This window comes from Echinops telfairi, unplaced genomic scaffold (genome assembly GCF_000313985.2).
Source record: "Echinops telfairi isolate 266 unplaced genomic scaffold, ASM31398v2 ScPeMD7_3533;HRSCAF=4204_0, whole genome shotgun sequence".
In the NCBI taxonomy this organism is placed as follows: Eukaryota; Metazoa; Chordata; class Mammalia; order Afrosoricida; family Tenrecidae; genus Echinops; species Echinops telfairi.
In genome coordinates, this window is record NW_022107431.1 from 9,875,736 (window position 1) to 9,896,200 (window position 20,465).

The 20,465-nt window shown below is 52.8% G+C and overlaps 1 protein-coding gene across 2 annotated transcripts in view; it reads right to left on the reverse strand.

Moving 5' to 3' along the window:
* Positions 1 to 532: 532 nt before the first annotated feature.
* SNX9 (sorting nexin 9) overlaps positions 533 to 20,465 on the reverse strand; it is an 82,194-nt gene continuing 62,261 nt past the window's right edge. For both annotated transcript variants that reach the window (XM_045294415.1, XM_045294414.1), the window contains exons 10-18: positions 16,011 to 16,141; positions 12,975 to 13,078; positions 11,624 to 11,727; positions 9,883 to 9,960; positions 7,810 to 7,886; positions 5,903 to 5,992; positions 4,094 to 4,208; positions 2,944 to 3,035; positions 533 to 1,964 (exon numbers count right to left, since the gene is read on the reverse strand). In XM_045294415.1, coding sequence (XP_045150350.1) covers positions 1,917 to 1,964; positions 2,944 to 3,035; positions 4,094 to 4,208; positions 5,903 to 5,992; positions 7,810 to 7,886; positions 9,883 to 9,960; positions 11,624 to 11,727; positions 12,975 to 13,078; positions 16,011 to 16,141 — 839 coding nt within the window. In that variant the 3' untranslated portion in view covers positions 533 to 1,916. The remainder of the gene's footprint in view (positions 1,965 to 2,943; positions 3,036 to 4,093; positions 4,209 to 5,902; positions 5,993 to 7,809; positions 7,887 to 9,882; positions 9,961 to 11,623; positions 11,728 to 12,974; positions 13,079 to 16,010; positions 16,142 to 20,465) is intronic.

Below are 20,465 nucleotides of genomic sequence, written 5' to 3' on the forward strand. Positions count from 1 at the left end.
CCTCTTCTGTGCTGGCACAAAGTGCGAAGAACTGGAAACCAGAACAGCGCCTCGAAGAGCAAGCAGCGTGTCTGAACTCAGAGAGACAGACAGCACTGAAATGCTGCCGCTTGACGGTGTGGTGCAGCTCCTGAGAATCAACAGCCTTGTATTTTCTTCCAAACTCACACTGCACTTGGCTCCCAGTCCTCGTCACAGCCTCACCTTTTCCTGTTTCCCAGCCTCATCCTCAGAGTAATCTGGAGACACATGCTGGGTGGGCCCCGTCACGTGCCCCTGAACTCCAACCATGTCAAACTCACTGCCACCCCACAGGACAGAGAGCTGCCCGTGGGTTTCTGAGACTGTCGCTCTACGGGGCGGAAGGCCAAGTCCTTCTTCAAACTAATCTATGACCATTGCCCACCAGGGCTCCCCGATGTACCGTATCACTTGTCTAAGGAGAAATTCATTGCCTGGGCTCTTTCCATCAGCGAATAAGAAGCAATTAACAAGGGAGGGAAAGACACACGCATAAGAGCACCACAAAGTGTTTGAGAATTTACTGTAGTTATTGTTTTTTAAAACAATTTATTTATATGTTGGCTTCTACATGTGCTTACATTTGTGTAAAACATTTATACATATTCTTTACAATTTGTACACATATTAAAGGGTTGCATCATAAACATGGATCTAGGGGACTTTATAAAAGAAAAATCAAGTGGGGGTGAATTACCTAGAAGACATTAACAAAGCCCGTGAGACGGAGGAAAAGGCGTCCACACCTGCATGCTCATTTGACTTCGTGTCTAGGTGATTGGTTTCACCTTACTCTCCCGGCCCGGCGCTCCTGTGTCTGCAGTCTAACGATTAGGTGGGAGCTTATGCAGTAAGGCAGCTGTGCATCGTGGGGTGGGGGTCTGTGAGGAAGGCAGTGGGTGAGACTGCGCGCTCTGTGGCGGTCACTGAAGTAGCAGCAGTCGGGAGAGAACGCTCTGAACTTGAGGATTGGGCCAGAAAAATCAACACATGTGCTTGTCCCTAAACCTCAAAGCCCTGGGGCCACCAGTCCCTTGGGCCCTCGCAATTCCTTTTTGGTGGGGAGGGAAGAAGCTTCCTCCCTCAACTGGGGTCTCTCTCACCTTTTCAGAAGAGACCAGCTGACCGGCTGGTCCACAGTCAACTCCAGGGCACAGCATGCTCGCAGTGCCTTTCTGACTTACTCTTTCTAGTGCAAGTGGGCCCTCACTTGGTGAGGTGGGAGGTGCAGAGAGAGAAGGCACTGGGAGAGTGAGTGGCAGGTTTGAACCGCTGACCTCTGGCTAATAGCAGAGATAAATCTCTCTGCGGAGGGTAAGAGGCAGAAGAAACCAGGCAGCCTGGTCGCCAGTTCGCAGAGCGGCATACTGTGTCCTACGTAAGAGCCAGGCAGGTCGGCGGGCGGGAAGCTCGCGCGTCAAGGTCAGCCCTTAAATCCCAAACATGGAAGGCAGTGGAAGGTGGACCAAATGTCCTCAACAGACCGGATCCCAGAGGACCGAGCGTTATAAAAATATACATACATACATACATGTTTTTTATTCTGGCAGATTTCTTATTTGTAAGAAAGTAATTAGTAAGTGTCTGACATTGGATACCAACTGGGAGATGGGATAGGGGTGAGGTGGGGGCTATAAATTAGGAGGCTCTGTAAAATACCAAATTTTCCATCTGAAAATCCTGCGAGATTTAAGTATATTCCAAAAATAGGCACTGTCTCCATTGGTATCATGACGGCTGCAGACAGAGCCGGCGGGCTGGGCGCTCAGGCCTCAGGGAGGAGAGACCTGCGCTGGCCACTCTTCTCCTCTTCCCTTGTCTCCCCTTCGCACTCGCGGGAGAATGACGACTTCCCGTCACACGCCCGAGCGGAGACAGGCACGCGTCGGTCTGGTCTACATCACCTGGAAGCGGCCGAGGGCCTGCCTCAGCTTCTCTGCAATCTGCGGAAGGCAGAGGGGGGTTGGGATGTCTGAGCACGGGGGCAGGTGCCCTTCCTTCCCACCCCAAGGCCCCTGCCTCGGGCAGCTCATCCCTGGGGCTGGGGCTGCTGCTGCTGCTGGAGAGCCTTCCTCGCATCCCACAATGGTGCCTGAGGCCCTGCTCCTCCGAGGGCCTGGCCAGTCTGCAAGCCTGACCCAGGCTGCTCTCTGGGCTGCTCTCAAGGACCTGCTAGACCCCCTACTCTTCCTCCAGGGACCCGAGGCATCCTTGGCTCCACGTGACCAGAACCGTGTTTGACACAAACAGCAGCACCATCAACCAGCGTGTGCATACTTTTTGGGGAAAGTGGGCTCGCTGGCCTCTGACACGTGGCCATGCCAGCGAGTCGGGCACAGGTATGCAAAGGCAGGGCTTGGCTGGGCCGCTTCGGTTTTGAGCTACAGAACAAGGACCAGCAGTGGTTCTGATTTGCGCTGAGAGGCAAGCAGGCCACGGGCGCATGATACAGTGTGCAGTCAGAGGGCACTCTGACTCGTGGCTCCTGGAGCCAGACTGGCAGTGCGGGTCCCACGGCTGGTTTCTGAATGGAAACACCCAGGTGCTCCCGCTCTTCTGCAGGGCAGCTGTGGAGACATTAGGTCCGGGCTCCTGAGCGCTGTCTTGAGGAACTCTTACCATCAGGGCGCTACCACTCTCCCGCTGTGGCAGTTAGAGAGCGCCCACAGGAGCCCATGCTGCTCTCAGGAGGCACGGAGTGGGTGGGGTGAGGGGGCAAAATCAGGCTCCAAGGGGCCTCAGAACAGGACCCGATACTGTCTCTCCCCAGAAAAACGCTTTTCATAACAACCACGGCTTTTCAAATAGGAAAACACGATGTGCCCAACCGAGACTGAGAACCTCACCTGAACGGAGTCACAGGGTGTGGTCAGGAGCACCCTCCCGAGAACCCCGCTCCAGGAGGGGTGTGCGCAGACTTACCGTCTCATAGAACTGTACCTGCTGCTCCAGGTACAGGCGTATGACGCTGTTGTAATCGTAGATCCGGTTACTATGGAAATGATTCATCTCCGCTGCAACCAAAGAAGAAACCAGTCAGTATGTCCCGAGGCCTTGTGCCAGCGTAGCCGCGGGCTGCCAGGCTGACCCCTTGACACAGAGGCTCAAAAGCAGCTGGAGGAAGGTGAGGGCAAGAGAACGCTTCCCGGCCAATGGTGACTTTCACTGGCTGCTCGGTCCACACCTCCAGACCCCATCCATGCACGTGACAGCAGCAACCACAGACTCTCCTTCCAACGAGGAAGACCAGGTAGGACGCAGAGTTGGCCCTGCCCGTCACGGTGACCTGCCACCACGTGCCCTCTGAGGTCCCCTTGGAAGGCCGGGCAGAGGAGGCTGCCCCGACCAAGACAGGCAGGCAGACCCCACCTCTCAGCAGCAAGAGGAAGGGAGCTGGTAGGCGCCGCCCTCGCTTTGCTGATACACGGGTCCATCCCTCTCGGTGGCCACCAGCCTTCACCGCTACACAATGATGCTGGACCCTGTCCATTACTTTACACAGAGGTACAGGAAGCCACCTGCTGGCACAGGTGAGTGGTTCTGAGTTTAGACCGTCGTCTTCGACGATTCACGGCGACCGCACGTCCAACGAAGCACTGCCCGTCCTGAGTCGCGCTCACGACTGTTGTAGGGTTTGAGCCCACCGCTGCAGGCACTGCGTCATCGGACGAGGGAGGGTCTTCCTCTTTTTCACCGTCTCTCTAGTTCTGTCTTACTCTTCTTCAAAGTGGCAAAAGGCTTTCTATTCACCGACTTGGATACTCTCACAATCAAATCCAACCCCAGACTTCCCATTTCAAACCTTTTGAAAATGCAAAGCGCCAATCAGTTCCCCCCTTTGCTGGTGGCTCCCGAATGCTGGGGACCTGCTCTTGCTCCCATTCATGCCCCAGTTGTTTCTTGGAAAAACCTGCAAATATGTTTCATTCTCTTCTCCCCAAAACATGTGACCCCAAAGTAAAACAAGTCCCACAGCCACGCCACCGGTTCTGGCTCATAGGCCCTGTGGGGCAGAGATGCGGGGCAGTAGCGTCCTTTTCCGGTCTCAGTTACCCACGAGCCCGTTCCTTACCTTGTAGTGCGTAAGACATAGTGCCGACCCGCTTCACCATACTGTGCTTGTCTTGTGGTGTGATTTTACTAGTGGCCACTAGCTTATCGCTCTCCTTCACCTTTTCTATTGCTCCCTGTGAAACAGAAAATGCAGCGTCTCAATAAAACAAAGCTAAGCGTGCCAGTCATTCGTTCCAAATCTAACCATGCTAACGGATTCCATCCTTTACTCCCCATGGACCAAGAATGTACTACCCCCCCCCCCAAATCAGAAAATACGCATATACCATCGACCTCCTTCAAGTCACCAGGAAGCAAAAGATGCTATTCATGAGCAATGTGCCGCAACTAAAACCGGCAGTTTTATGTAGGAAATGGAAGACACGGGCTCTCTGCAGCACGTCAGCACGTCGACCCACTGCCTGCCCTGCTAGGAATGGACGCGCCAAGAACACTTCTTGGGAGGAAGCTGCGTGCTGGGGAGAGGAAAGCAGGGCGCATGGAGGCAGCCTCTCAGTCTCCTCTTTATAAGCCAGAGTGGCGGTGTCAAGAGTGCCGCTTCCCAGTTTGAGCTTGGCTTTTCCGTCAGAGCCACGGACTCAGTTTTAAACAGACCCTTAGAGGGTAAAACCATCGAGTCGATTCTGACTTACAGCAACCCACTAGGACAGGGCGTAACTGCCCCTGGGGATTTCCAGGACTTCCCGTCAGATCCTTATGGGAGCAGCAAGCCTGCTCTCTCACAGGGAGCCTTGTGGCTCCCAAGAGCTCGCCCCAGCATCACCTGCCTGCTCAGTAGTCAGAGCTGTCTGCAGAGCAGCCCTTCACCATGAGAAAGTGGGGTGCTGGCATGGAATCCTACTAACTGTCCCGAGCTATGACCAAGTTTGCCAAAGCTGTTCAGAGCTCCTCAATCACCGGGCAACCCTCCGTGGTACTTACATGGTACAGCTAAAGGCCACCATGGCCGCCTGTTGGGACTGGTCCCTTGACAGACCGTCCCAGTAGAGATCTGGTTACTCAGGTCAAGGAAACCCTAATCCACCAGAGCGCTAGATGTCAGAACATCCAGAGCTCTGGAGTAAAATACAGGTGTTAAAACTGGAACAGAAAAATTCAACCCAATCCAAAGCGAGGATGTCTCAAACCCGCTTTCTTCTTGTGTGAAACCTTTGTCACGAGAATGAGTTTCTTTTTCAAGAGTATCATTAAACACAGAGCCAATAGTGACCACTGCAGTGGTGAGAAGCCCCTACTCGGTTCAAGGCCAGGGCATGAACCTGCCAAGACAGATGGAAAGGGTCTAACTGCTTGACTTGGATCTCAAAGATCACAGTGATTGTTATTATCTGAATAATTATAGGCATAAAAGAATATTCTCATTATTTTTTAATTCCCCACCAAGTTATACACACACACACACACACACACACACACACACAGAATGAAAAGAAAACTACCCATAGAGCAGCAGTTCTGAATTTGTGGGTCGTGACCCCTTTGGGGGTCGAACGACCCTTTCAGAGGGGTCGCCCGATTCGTAACAGTAGCAAAATGACAGTGATGAAGTAGCAACAAAAATAATTTTGTGATCAGGGGGGGTCACCACCACGAGGAACTGTCTGAAAGGGTCGTGGCATGAGGAAGGTAGAGAACCACTGCATATAGAGCCATGCATGCTATGAATTTCACGAACACTAGAATATTCCAAGTGGTACTGGTCTGGCTCCAGAGAGCCTTCCCCTCCCATTGCAGAGTGGAGTGGAGTGGAGGGAGGGAGGGAGGGAGGGAGTGGTGAACCGGCTCCCTTGGTGCATCTGTAAGTTACCTTGTGAGCACCGATGATGTCGGGGAAGCAGCCGAGGAAGCCCTTGTACTCGTGATTGCACTCCATCAGGAAGTGGAGGTCCTTCTTTGGCTAGACGGAGACACGGTTGGTTATAAACAGAGCAACCCAGAAAACCTAAGAGGAAGAAATCCAACTCTGGCCTCTCTCTGGGCCACATGGCCATTGAGCCGAAGCAACTCCTCCTTGTGTCACATCGTTATTGAGGGTTAATGTTCAAGCAAGTTCTCCTTAGAGATCAGACACCCCAAACTACTGTGCCACTCACCCCAGTCCATTTCAATGCATGGTGACTCTATGGGGCAAAGTAGAACTGTCCCTGCAGATTTCAAAGGTGTAAATGTTTATGGGACTAGAAAGCCTCATTTTTCTCCCAAGGAACGACTGGTGGTTTCAAACTGCTGACCCTGAGGTTAGCAACCCAACATGTAACCCGCTACACTACCAGGGCATCTTCACAGCCTATTAAATATCTACTCCTCACTTAGGCACTATCTCATTGTCCAGCACTTCACACTTACAATAGGAAAGCATCTACAATCTGAATGTTTTGGGCAAGACAGACATCTTGCTGGCAATGAATGCGGAGGTCCCAGGTGATGGTTAAGTGTAAGTGTGGCTGGGCCAAGATCCCCAGTGGTTTGGTAGTTAGAAACCCCAAACCCAAACCCACTTTCATGGGTGGGTTCTGACTCATGGTGACCCTACAGTGCAGAAGAACCATTCCCTAGGGCAGGGGTCCTCAAACTATGGCCCGCCGAGGACATTTATCCTGCCTGCTGGGTGTTTTTGCCCCATTTGCTTTTTTTACTTCAAAATAAGATATGTGCAGTGTGCATAGGAATTTGTTCATAGTTTTTTTTAAAACTATAGTCCGGCCCTCCAACGACTCTTGAGGGACAGTGAACTGGCCATCTGTTTAAAAAGTTTGAGGACCCCTGCCCTAGGGTTACTGAGGCTATAAATCTTTCCAAAAACAGCCAGCCTCATCTTTCTCCTTTGGAGCGGTCAGTGGGTTTGCAGCCCAGTGAGTATCCTACTATGCCACCAGAGCTCCTTGGCAGCTATGCAATGATGTGACTTGGCAGTTACATATTGATGTAGTCATCTAACATTTTGTGATCAGACGTGGTCATTCCCCACTACATGGAATGCTGATTTTCAATAACAACCTGGCCTGTCGTTAAGCGAGGAGTCGGGGTGCCCTGAATGACGTGTTGCAAAGAGGCTAGAAGACTGCGTCTTTCCTCTGGCTCCAGAGGAAGGTCCTTGTCTCCTCCTAACACTGGTGGGTCTGGAAAGCTCCGTGTGTGCTGGCATCAATCTTCCCACGGGTATAGGAGGTCCTCAGCACAGGGGGCCCAGGTCCTGACTCTTTGTTCTCAGTGGTGAAGTCCTTTTCTTGTACGCACTCTTCCCCCTCCTCTCTTGTATGAAGAAGGTAATGCAGGCCCTACCTCGGGAAACTACCCTTAAAGTGGGCTAGGGGTCACCTGAGTAGGGATGTTGCATCCCACCCTAATCTGCCTCATTAGCATACCAAACATAACCCACTCATCATGAACATACTCTAAATCCTGTCACATTAACAGCTAGGCCAGGATGGAGAATAATCACAGCAGCCCGGAATCGTGGCGCACATTTCTGGTGACACAGTTCCACGCATGACAGTGGCTCAGATAGGACCAAAGACATCGAGGTTCATCTAGATTTCTCAGCGATAAACTTATCTACCCACTCTAGCTTAACCTAAGGAACACTATCATGAAACCAACAACGATGCATAAGAAAAGAAGAAGCTGTCCATTTGGGAAGCTTCCCTTACACTCTAAATTAAATTAGTGGACTATCAGGCACACAATATTAACTAAAATTGATTATGTTAGTACCTGTTCTGCCACAAGATTGGCAATTTCTTCATAAGTCTTCCCAGCTTCTGTTATTGCATCATTGAGATCTGTTTCACCTGAAAATATGGACACTTGTATCAGTGGTTTTAAGCTAAAATATCTAATTTTCACTTCTTTTAATAAAAATTTCAATTGCAGAGAATTTCCAACATTTTTGACACTAGATAGGATCCCCCTGGACTGATCACCCAGCTTCCCAAATAGCCACACCCCTTTCACTGGATATAAGACAGATCTACATTAGCAGGAGTTCGTATTCCAGATTCTTGTCGTAAAGAGCTCTTAAAACCGAGACAAGATCACTATCACGCTGTGGTAGTGAGATGATTTTGTGTCAACCTGAAGGTGGATCAAAGTGTAGGGGTGGAGTCCACCCTGTCAGTCAGGTCACCACCAGATGAGGCCTCATTCTTACAACCACAGGCAACTGGAAGTCCCTCCGCCCCACCGCCTTGCCTCCTGGGTCTCTGCTGCAAGCCGACCCTGAGAGCTGCTGGGGTCTCGCCATGTGTCCACAGACTTGGATCCACACGGGCCTGGGTCTTTGTGCGTTCTGCACTGTTGCAGGTGGCTCCATGGGTCTGAAGAGGGACTCAGGATTAGTACTGGACTTATGGAGTTGAGTTGGGATGCCTTCTTCATATATAATTCTTCTGGATATAAAGCTCTTTCCAATACACATGAGTGTGTCACAGGATTGTTTCTCTAGACAACTGACTGAACGCACACGTGCAGGACAGTCATTGCTAACATACAGGGGTCAGCTCGTGTGAAGTAACCCCGACGTCCCAGAGGCTGGCTCTTGAATCAGGATCTGGAGAAGGCCTGCTTGGCACAGAGCTGGTCTGTGAGCTCTCTCGTGCTGGAGCCACAGAAATGCCTCCGGGGAGAACTCCATCTCCAGGGACGGTTCCTTCTCTCTCCTGCTCTGGAGAAAGGCCCTTGTTGTGGCTTCCCTGCTTCTCTCCTCGAGTTTGCACCCACTCTGCTCTCCGATTGAAGACATGCCCTAGAGTGCTCACACCTCTCTACTGTCACAGAGACAACCCTGTTCCCATTTAGGACTACAGCACTGGTATTGGGGGTCAGGATCCCAACACAGGTTTTTAGGGGAAATACCATTCAATCCATAACACTGTTGATGTTTTCTTAAATTTATAGGATACCGCCCCTGAACCCCACTTTACATTAGTCAGATCGGTGACCCCCACCCCAGAACTCTCACCTTTTGGTGAGTGGCTTCTTAGGGCGCCTTAAAACATTCAGACACATACACTTACAGAGGAGACCTACCTTCTCTGGGAGTCAGGAGTACTTTGCTCAAAGTACTAATCCTCTACGTCTACTCCCCACCCTCCTGTCTTGTTATCCTATATTTCCCAGTTACGACCCGCGTAAAAACCTATGATGTGATTAATGTGTGCAAAAGGTGCGAGGTGAGAGTAATGGTGGAAGCCATGGTTAAGGTTATGTGTCAACGTGGCCAAGTCCTGATTCTCAGTGGGTTGGCAGTTATGTAATGATGTACCCATCCTCACGTAGTGTCAGTTTCCGAATCATGACCTCGTCTCTCTGGAACTCCCCCACAGCACAAAGTGAGGAGTGGGTCTATGCTTTGTAAGTGATAGCAGATCCTCAACCTGGGGCCACCCACCCACCTGGCGAGCTGTTTTACCTCTTACCCGAGCCACAGCGCCAACACAGACTGAAGTGCTCAGCGGCAGCTGCTCCCTTGTGCTCACGGTGGTGCTATGTGAATGTTCAAGGAAGCCGGAGACTGCCCTGTCAAAGCCCTGGCAGCTGTGACGCCGCAGCGTGTGGCAGCGTGTAAAGCGAGAGGAGACTGCTGCCTACCACAACTACTCTGACAACGATACAAAAGCACTCAATATGAGGGGGCAGAACAGAACGGCCAGCGAGCTTGCAAGATCACACACATCACAGACACCCTCTGCTCTGCGTCAAAAGCAATGGGTGAAGCTGGGAGCAGCGACCTGGCTGCCTTCCATAATCAGGCTTGTGGGTGAGTGGGCAGGTGGGTCGAAGACAGACCTTGGTAGCCGCTGGAGCGGAACACCGTGGCTAAGCTCTGCAGCGCCTTGCCGATCTTCTGGTACTCCTTGGGCAGCGCTGGAAGAGAAACGGACGGGGAGGCTGTTACGGACCTCTGGGCAGGGAAAGGTGACCCCTCTGGTCATCAGACTCTGAAGCCATTTCAAGTAGTCCAGTCTTGTGGTAATATCTCAATGCAAAAATGACCGCGTGACGACTGCAGCCCCCCATTGCAGTCAGTCCCCAAAGCACGAGCACTGTATTGAGACCACCATTATCAAGATCAAAAACCAAGACGACGGCGACTTTCATTCCAAAGGGAGCAACTCAGGAGCAACCACGTGGGAGGTGAGGAGGGACTAGAAGGCACGGGCTCGCTGACGGGTGTCGACCTGGGGGGAGGGGAAGCTAGTGACCCCCAGGAGGGAGAGAAGTCAGAGAAATGGGGGTAGGCTAAGCTACTGGGGGATTTTACTGAGTCAGTTCAAACTGTGGGACACAAATCTGATGATCTGAAATGCAAACTCCCACCTAATTCACAATAAAAAAGTTGTTGATAGGAAAGAGAGACAGGTGACGTTTCCATGGCTGGTGGGAGCTGTTCACCACCACATTCGTGTGACCATGCTGCTTACGTCCTCACTCAGGCTCCCGCCGCGCTTGCACATGCGGCTGAAATGACGGGGGCGGCGGGTGGGGGGCAGCCCGGCTGTGTTCTGTCCCGCTGGGCATGGGCACCTCGCTGCAACTACAGCAAAGGTTTCCCGAGCTGGCTGAGGGCTGCCTTCTCTCCTCTGGGCAAGCAGTCTGCAAAGGTCCGCCTCCTGCTAAAACCCCATGGGCTTTGTGAAACCCTGCCCAGAGAAGGGCCACTTTAGCTTAAGCCCTTTGTTTGCCTCTGGTGCCCTCCGCTCTTCTGAGGCTTTCCAAAGAAACCGCACGGACACCGAGGGAAGAGAAAGCCTGGAGGCTGTCAACAGTGCCCCAGGTACTGCTGAGTCAACCCACCAGGAGGAGGGCTGGGCACCATCGGGCTTTCATTCTCTTTTACATGGAGGGAGGGAGGGAGGGCAATGGGGAGGGGGGAGAGAGAGAGAAGAAAGAGAGAGAGAACGAGCCTTGCCCTCCTCTTGTCTCCTTATGTGGTATTCGGGGCCCATATCTGACAGACGTCGCTCATCCGGAGGCTGGGTTTCAGTACTGATGTCTGGACATCCCCCACCCCCACCCGGCCCATTCAAATCACCATTCTCTGCAGCTTCCACACTAGCCTTCCCAGCTGTTCGTAAGCTCTCCAGATGACTTAAGACACAACCAGGTTCAAAAACCACGGCGATCAAGCATCTGGCTGACAGTAAGGTTTTTGTGTGGTGATCCTTCAGGGTCTGGAGCAATGGGCTGACTCTAGAGGTGGGGCGGGCAGCCTGCCACCCCTATGCTCCACCATTGTTGATGCTGGCTTTCCCCTAAGAAATGGCTTTTGCCTAACACCTATCTTCCCAAAGGACTGAAGATGACAAAGCAAAGGCACGAGATTGGAATGGATGCAGCACTCCTCCAGCAAGGACTCAACTCTCCACCGACGACGAAGCCCTCAGGGGCTGGGGACACGTGAGAGGCGGGTTTCTGTGACTATGGGGGCTGGGGGGTGAGGTCCGACAGTTTCAGGATGGCAATCACTCCTGTTTTCAGCGGGCGCTCCCTCCCAGCGCGGCTGAGCCTGCAGCAGGGACCCACTTACGTCCTGTGCAGCGCTTCCAGTGCTCCTGGCCCACTGTCAGCAGCTCCTTCACGCCGTCATCCATGGCCTTGGTGAACTTGCTGACGGCATCACACTTTTGCTCTCTGTGGGCAAGGGCAGAGTCACGGGTCACTCACCCAGAGGCCACGGCCAGGACCTGCTACCACCAAACCTTTGAGTATCTGCGTGGCTGGGCGACACTCCCACTCCCACCCTTACATTTCAACAACGACCCTTGCAGAACATGGGTCTTCAGAATAGGCCTACATCGGCTGTTCAAGAGAACTGGGCCCCTTTCTAACTGCTTGTGGATTTTAACTGGCATTTTCTAGAGAAAAGGAAAGCCCGATTAGTAAGGCTCTTCCTCAGGGCACTCCTTTCTCGGGCGGTGCTGTCACACACATGCTCGTGGTGGCTGTCCGCTCAGAGTTCTGTACAGAATCCCCAAGCACAGCCTGGGCACTCAGAGCACATGAAGTGGCCGGGCAAGACTGTTGGAGCAAGTGCCGGAGGAGGGAGGGAGCCGTGCTGAGACCGTGAGCACAGTGCTGTGTGTAGGCAAAGGGTCTCTCTTGAGGGACTGGACCGAGAGAGGACACACCAGCTGGTTTCCTTTCCAGGTGTGTGTGTTTTTCCCCGCCCCACCTTGTCCATGCTTCTGGTAACAACATTGGTACATAAAGCAATGATTTTACGGTAAGGGGGGGATAAGCTTCGTAAAACTAAAGCCAAGCTTCGTCATTAGTCTTTACACAGAAGAGGAATCACTCCAAATTTGCAACTGACTCCGAATTCAAAAGCTCACTGCCACTGAGTCGATTCCGAATCACAGACCGCCTACAGGACAGCATGGATCTGTCCCTGTGGGTTTCTGAGACCGGAAGTCCTTAGAGGAGTAGAAAGCCCCCACCTTTCACCGTGGATTGGCTGGTGGTTTAGAATGGCTGACTTTGCAGCCCAATTCCTAATCTATCAGGGTCCCACTGAGCCTACATTTAACGATCATAAGACTTAAAAATATAGGAGATGCAGGTTGGGGGTTGCTTCCCCCAGGCAGCACCCAGCGGGGTTTCTGCTTCACCATTAGTGGTGTCCAAGGGCCGCATCTCACCTTGCTTCTCAGGGCCTTGTTGGAAGTGCTATGCCGCATCACCTTGTGCCCTAAGAAGCCACTGACTTAGAGGGAAGCTGATCGCAGTTTCCTGCTCTGGTGGGGACAGTCCTTCTGCACAGTCTGACGACAAGCCCTGCTTATTCTACAGCCCCCAGGAAACCCCCCGAACTCCAGCAGGGAACTCGGTGGCTGACCCAGTCAGACCCAAAGGCGCCCGCCTACAGTGGCCTCGCTTACATTTCCAGTAGGTCCAGGTCAGGCGCCTCTGGCTCCACGGTGGAAAAGATCATCACTCCCACCAGCTCATCTTTTTCTGCCTTTCTCTTCCCCGTTTTCCACTCCTGGAAGGAAGAGAAGGAGTGTGAAGGCCTCTCAGAGTCCCCTCTCAGCCTAGGCTCTCTGGCCAGCCCAGGCAGCAGCACCCCGGCACAGACACACACACACACACACACACACACACACACACACACACACACACACACACACACAGAGTCCTGGCTGCAGAGAAGGGACCCCACGCATGTCTCCCCACCACCCTGCAAAGGCTCATGGCTTCCAGTGAGAGCAGAAGGTTCTCTCTGTCACACACACGTCCTCCCAAGGCAGGCCTTGAGGAGGGGTGAGTGGTTGCACTTCCAGATGGGTTTCCTCAACATATGAAAGGCTTTTAAAAATGCATGACGGGAAACAACATTATGGTGGGGATGGGAGAAAGAATGATGTCCCGCTCTAAACACTACCAAGGAGCGCTGGTGGTGCAATGGTTAAGCCCTTGGCAACTAACTGACAGGTCTTTGGTTTGGACCCACTGGCTGCTCTGTAGGAGGAAGACGAAGCCATCTGCGTCCATAAAGGTTGCAGCCGCAGGGACTGAGGCAGCCCCGCTCTGCCGTACACTGACCCCACAGCAGTGTTGCTGCTCTCTTTAAGGAAAACACACATAAGGGGGCGGGGTGGGGCATGAATTCAACAAGGTCGTGGAAAAGTGGAATGAAATGTTCATGGAGTTTTTAATGAGCTCTCTGAAGCCCCTGGTATGAGTGTGTGTGTACTAACCATCGAGGCCAAGAGAGAGAAGTCCCCCAGGACCTGCCCACCCAACACCACCTCTATCCCTCCCCAGAAGGGGAGTCATTCTTCTTCCACTAGTAGTCAGTGGGAACCGCTTACGGCCTTCCTGTCAGCTCTAACCACCCACCTGCACATGCGCCCTAACCCCGCGGCAGGGTGCTTTGGCATTTCGCACGTGGAGCCAGCTGTACAGTATGCATTCTTTAATGCCGCCCGTGAGGGCACGGCTTCTTCTGCTCCACCTTCGGAGCTCAGTCCAGAGTGTGTGGCTACAGTTCCTTCCTTTTCAATGCTACACAGCCTCCAGACTCATTCATTCATTCAATCATCCATCCATCTCCCTCAGTCCACTACAGACAGGAAGCCCGGCTCCCCGCCAAGAGGGCACCTGCCTCAGGGTGCACACATACACGTCTGCCAGCGACCCCCCTGGCGTGGGAGAGCTGGGTCAGGAGTGGTTCTCCATACTCCCACCAGCAGGGGGCGAGCCAGCAGCTGTTTCCAAGGTGGCTCACACCTGGTGGCCTCAGCTCACCCTGCGGTGAGCAGTAGTTTTCATTTGCATTTCCTGGATTGCAATGGTGACCAACTCCGCTTTTATAACTTGGTGGTCATGTGCAGGCCTTTGGCAACACCCATGGTCAAAGCTCCTGCTTGTGTGTGCTCCAGAACCCCCCTACTCCGATTGCATGAAGAGACTCCTATGTTCTTTTCCAGCAGCTCAGTGCCTTGCTGTTCCCGGTTAGGTTAGTGCTGTTCACCACCTGGAAGGATCTTTACAACAAGTTTCTACAATAGGAACCTTCCGATGCAAGCTAAAGGGGAGAGCAGAGTCTGAGCTATGCTTACAGGCTCAGCAGTCACAGTGATCAGCAATGGCCAATGTTCTTTTATGATTTTCCTATCTTCCAGATTTGGGGGAGGTAGGTGGGAGGGTGGGTGGGTAGGGTTATTTTAAAAGAAATTTCACTTTGTCTATAAATACTTCATTATGTGTCTTTAACATACAGGGTCACGGTTTTAAAACAGGACCACACCACCAATAACCCACCTAACAGAATTAACCATAAGCAGTCTCTATGAAGGCTTACATCAATGAAGCATCAACAGGGGGCTCTTCAACATCTGAAGGACAGTTATGGGGGGAGGAAGAGGGGAGGTGAGTCTAGATTTACTCATATTCTGAAATCCCACTCTGCACAAAATATGGCCTTGAGAAATATTTTCTAAATCGAACCCTTGGCAAGTCAACTCAAGTCACCCTTGCTGAAGGCCTCTTGGTAACCAGTGTCCCCAAAGAGCCTGAAGCCTGAAGGTTTCTGACCCCCTCAATGGTCAGACAATACTCAGAAGGCCGGGTAACAAGCCCCAAGGAGCACATGCCCTGGTGGGCAGACGTCTGTCTATCAGCATCCACGCACACATCTCATAGTTCAAGTGGTTTCTAGGGATGTTTTCTTTGATCAGGACGGCAGGACCACCCAGACATCCTGCCAGTGAGTCTCCGTCTGAATGTTTCAACGAGGCACCTACAGTGTTCTAGGGCGTGAGTCAGGTCCCAAACAACCCCACGGTTCCCAGGTCACACAGATTTACAATCTGCCGACGGCTCCCGAGCCAACTCCTGCTTTTGCCCTCCAGTGTGTTTTCTACAAGAATTGCTATTTCTAACGAAAGGAGAGAGATTATGGAGAGAATACCTTTACAAAACAAAAAACCATAAGAGCAAGCAGAAGAAAGGCTTTGCTCTCCCCAAGCAGAGAATGACGCATTGTCAAGCAGGTATTTCCTCTTGGTTTTATGAAAGAGTAGGTGACCATAGGCAGATAAGTGCCCATGAAGGTGGGCAGAGAGACCAGCACCTACACTGGCTCCCAATGGAGACGGCAGCCAGGCCCACTCTTCTCAGCACGGGGCTCAATACTGTAGGACGAAGTGCGGTCATTCTGCCCCTCACCTCACTCTGCACACCTAGGGATCTACTCTAGTCTTCAAAGCTTGTAAAACAACTAGAGCAACACAAACAAACATGTTTCTGGGGAGCCTTCAGGGCAGGCAGTTCTTCCCTACACCCCGATTCACACACCACGACTAGGCTGGTCTCCTCACTGCCTTTGGAGGAAATGAGAGGGCAGCTCCCTGAGACCCAACGACGACGATGATGACTACCACCTCCACCACCACCACCATCGCCCATCCCACCTTTTCGTCCCGGAAGTTGAGGAACTGCTGGAAGACCTCGCTCTCTGAGATCACCGGGTGCCTGCACATCCGCGTCATCCAGGCCTGCAGTCTCTCCATGCGCATCTTGATGAACTCCTCTTCAAAGCGACCTGCAGGAGACACACGCACCACGATGCCCATCACCCACAACACACTCCCAACACTCCAACCCAGACGCCCTGTGTGCGCCGGAGGGACTTGCCAACACTGGGGCCAGTGAAAGAGAAGCAGTTCACAAGGGGCCCGACCTGTAGGGCATAGTGCCCTGGGCAGCACAAGTTACAAACTTGCCGATTTGAATTTAGAACTCATGGAAAGTGATCTGGGATTATAATGTTCCCCCTTCTGTTTTTTTAGGTTGCTTAAAGTGAAAATTGAGAACAGCCGTGTTTCGTTGTTTTTTCAGGCACCCCAAGGTGCTGCCCCCAAATTTGAGAGCAACCACAACGAAGCCTGGACAGTGATGTGCCTTGAGCTTAGCCCACAGCACACAAAGCATCACCGAGAGTGCCAATGAGCCCAAGAAATAACACCCGCCATCGCTGTCCTCGCACCCCCCCCCACGATTCTGACCCCTGTCCTTGCACCCCCCCACCCCCGCCGGACACCAGCCAGAGCCCATTAACCACACTTCCTGTCTTCCTACAGCAGCTGCAAGTGGAAGGTGGGGCGGCCCCAGATGTGGGACTTGCACACAGACACAGAGCAGCAGACCAAGCAGCTGCTAAGAAAATGTTCAAAAATTTAAACGACAATCTATTTTCAAAATTAACGATTTAACTGGAAATCAACACAGAGAGATTCTCAAGGAGACAGAGATTAAGAAACAAAAACCAAGTGGAAATTCTAGAGTTGGAAAACCCAGTCGCTGGCGTACAAGTATTCCCTGGGTGGCTCAGCAGATTCAAGGCAGTGGAGGCCGGAATCTGTGAGACTGGCGCTCGGAGGGACAGAGGAAGGACTTGAAATGAGCAAATGTCCAGTCCCGACCCACTTGTCACACCCACCGACCTACATGTAACAGGACCTTTAAGGTCACCAATCAACTTGTGTTGGGAGAGTTACGGTGAGAGTGCTCCTTAAGGCAAGATGGCCCGGTTTCCGCTTACAGATGTTGGACGTTGTCAGGAGAGACCAGTCTCTAGAAAGTGCTCGGGCAGAGAGGAGGAGAAAGGCCTCAATGAGATGGACCCAGCAGTGCCTGCAACAAAGGGCCTGGGCCTAGAACAAGGGTGAGGGTGAGCAGGGTCGCTGGGGTCGGAGCAGACTCGGTGGCAGCTCACGATAAGCAACCTGTAATGGGACTCCTCCAGCCCACTGATCTATTGGTAATGAGATTTCCAGGAGAGCGAAAAACATATTTGAAAGTATAATGGCCCAAAACACTATAAATTGTGATGGCCAACTGTAGTGTTCACATCCAAGAAGGTGCAGCAAACCGCAAGGATGAGACAGGCAGATCCATCAAACGACTGACAGACGGACAAACAGGAACCAGGGAAGGGAAAGTTAGCAGAGTGGTGGTAACTGCCCAGACATTTTACAACCACATCTTTTAGAAAGCCAGCCTGACTCCTTCTTTATAAATCACAGAAAATGTCCAAGAGACAAGCGCTCCAGACCTGAACCTGAATAGCTAGCTCCGAGATCCTGGACACTTCCAGGAAGTTACAGAATGTCAACTTTTCCACTTTAACTGAGAGAAGAAACCACTCCATGCACCTCAAAGGTGAGAGACAAAGTTTGACCCCTTGGATAAGGAGACAGCCACTTTTTTTAGGCAGAAAAGACCATGTCAGCACAGGCATGGGGGAAACTGAGCCCCCGCGCCCCCCATTCAGTGAACTCTGCAGTGGGTTTGTCACTTGATCACTGGTGCAGATGTTAACAATTCTTAATTTTACTGGAAAGTTCTCCTCCAGGAGATGTTTCTGACACAGCTGGTTCATCTCCAAGCGATGATTTCAGAAGTTATTCTATGCCAGGTTAAGATTTCCAAAGTAGGTTCCAGAGACTTTTAGAAGAGGGGGAGGTGGTGGCCAAGTCCCCATCTCAATGACCTGTTACTCAGAGTTTTCACTTCTTGCATGTCAAGCTGGCTCGGCTCCCAAGGACCCAGAGCACAGGGCAGGCCTGCCCTCTTTACCTGGGCAGAAGGCCAGGCCTCTTCGTGCCCACAGGGGCTGTGGGGCTCCCACCACCAACTGTGCAGTGATAGCTGCACGCGCCAGCACCTCACATCGGGAGCTCACGTCCCCACTAAGTTTAGAAAGGTACCAGTCTGCAATAATCAAACCCATTCAGTATTTTTTCACCAGGGACAAAAGTCTATAAACAAAAAACATGAACTGCCACGTTCTCCCTGCATTCGTTACCGAGTTCTCTGGTGGAAGCATCCTTGACGTTATTACTCTATGTCCCCTCCAGGGTTAAGGTAGAGGGTTTTATATGAATATGACCTTGTGTGGCCTGGAGGCGGGGCACCAAGGAGAGGCGAGAGAAGGCCACTTCTGTACTGCCCCAGAGACTTGGTGCAGACCCTGTTGGTGACCTGAAGCCCAACTCCACGTTCTCGAGCCAGAGCGGCTGTGCTCGTCTGCTCAGCTGTGCGGGCCCTCAGCTTCAGGCCAGGCTGCGGTGGGTTATTGAAGCAAACCTTCCTACAAGAAGGGAGCCAGGACTCTAAGCTGCTTTGCCTAACAGCTCTGAATGGTCTGATTCAAGATCCACTGTGCATGAGAACCTGAAAGACAGCACTGAGATTCCGACAGCCCCCCATTCCCGTCTGTCCTTGCACGTGGGACTCAGCGAGCGGCAGAGGCGCGCTGACAGTGACAGGCAGAGAGGAGGCGCGGGAGTTGTCTTACAGCACAGCGGCGGTTTACACGGTTTACAGAGACGAGGAGCGAACGGCAAGGGCGGGGGTTTGTGACCAGGGTGTGGAACTGGGGGCTGCGGACCCCCCAAAGATGTCTTGCCGGCTGCTGCCCAGCTCCACAGCATCACCCAAATGACAGCCAGGATGTGCTGACCTGCCTGTTGCCTGTCTGCTCTCCGACGCACTGGGCGATTTGAAATACGTGAACAGGAATGTAAAACCAAATCAAAACCACTTCCTTGAAAAGGCCTGCAGTCAGCTGGAGGCTGAGCACGCGTGCTCGCCTTGCCTCGGCCGGCAGTCCCTTGTCCAGCTCTCCAGAACGCCAGCAGAGGGCGACGCCTCGCGCTGTGGGGCTCTTGGTGGCTCAGGGACTAAGTGCCTCACTGCTCACCAGAAGGTCAGTGAGTCAAGTGTGAGGTAAAGTCTCGGGAAGCCCCAGGGAGCTCCACTCTGTCCTACATGCCGGCTCACTAGGGGTTGAGCCACCCATCTCCATAGGCACGGGCTTGGTTGGGTGCAGAATCAGACACCATGGCACTCGCGTGCAGGCAGGCCCAACTCCGTGGTTAACCGTCAGCAGCTGGCCCAGTGCCCTGGGGGACTCCAAGTCCCTCCTGCTAACTGCTGGCTGAGTGAGGGCTACCTCTCTGGGGTCTCCCTATGGGGAAGCTGCTTGTTCCCACTCTTCTCAGCCCTTCCATTGCTCTCAATTCCCGGGGGCCACCTCTGCTCCATGAAGCTACCGTGCCAGCTGTTCCACTTGGCCCTGGGCCTTCCCCTGGCTGAGGGTGTTCTAGCCAAACACTGCTCCTGCCCCGCCCCCAGCTCCCTCAACTTCAGCAGTGACCTACTGCTGGAGAAACTGACTCCAAGACACAGAACCTGGGTGAGTCCTTGAGTGACCATGTCCCAGGCTCTCCCCGAGGCTCACACACAATCACTGCTCTCAGACCCAACGCAGCGAGACACTTCGCTCCTGCCTCTTCCACGGGGCTCGGCAGATTACCTCCCACAGACTGTTTTGTGGGGGAGCCTGGATCTTCAAACAACAAGAGGGCATGGGCCACAGTCCACGATCAACAGACACAATGAAGAGGCACGCAGGTCAGTAAGTAGGATCCAGGCAGCTTCCTACATTCACGCTCCAGACCACGCTCATGGCACTGTCTGAGCGACGGAGACATCGCCAGGCGGCCCAGCACGTTCATGCCGCACCGGCCACGGGCTCGTCTTCACATTGGCGGGGACGGACCTTCCCCGTGTGTCCTCAGGTCTCTCTCATGTGTCTTAAAACTCACATAATGTCCCCTCCCTCCAGAAGAATTTATTTCAAAGGACAGCATTGAATCTGCAGCTCCAGGAGAGGGACCTATCTGATCAGAGCACACGCAAGCAGATGAAGGGGGAGGAGGAGAGAGTGGAGCACATCCTGGCCCGCCAGGCCTTAAGGACGATGGTCCCCATTAGAGCAGCCAGTCCAGAGAGAGGACCACATGGCCGGCCCCACTATGAGACATGATGCCCCTCACTGACCCATAGCCCTACAGGGGCCA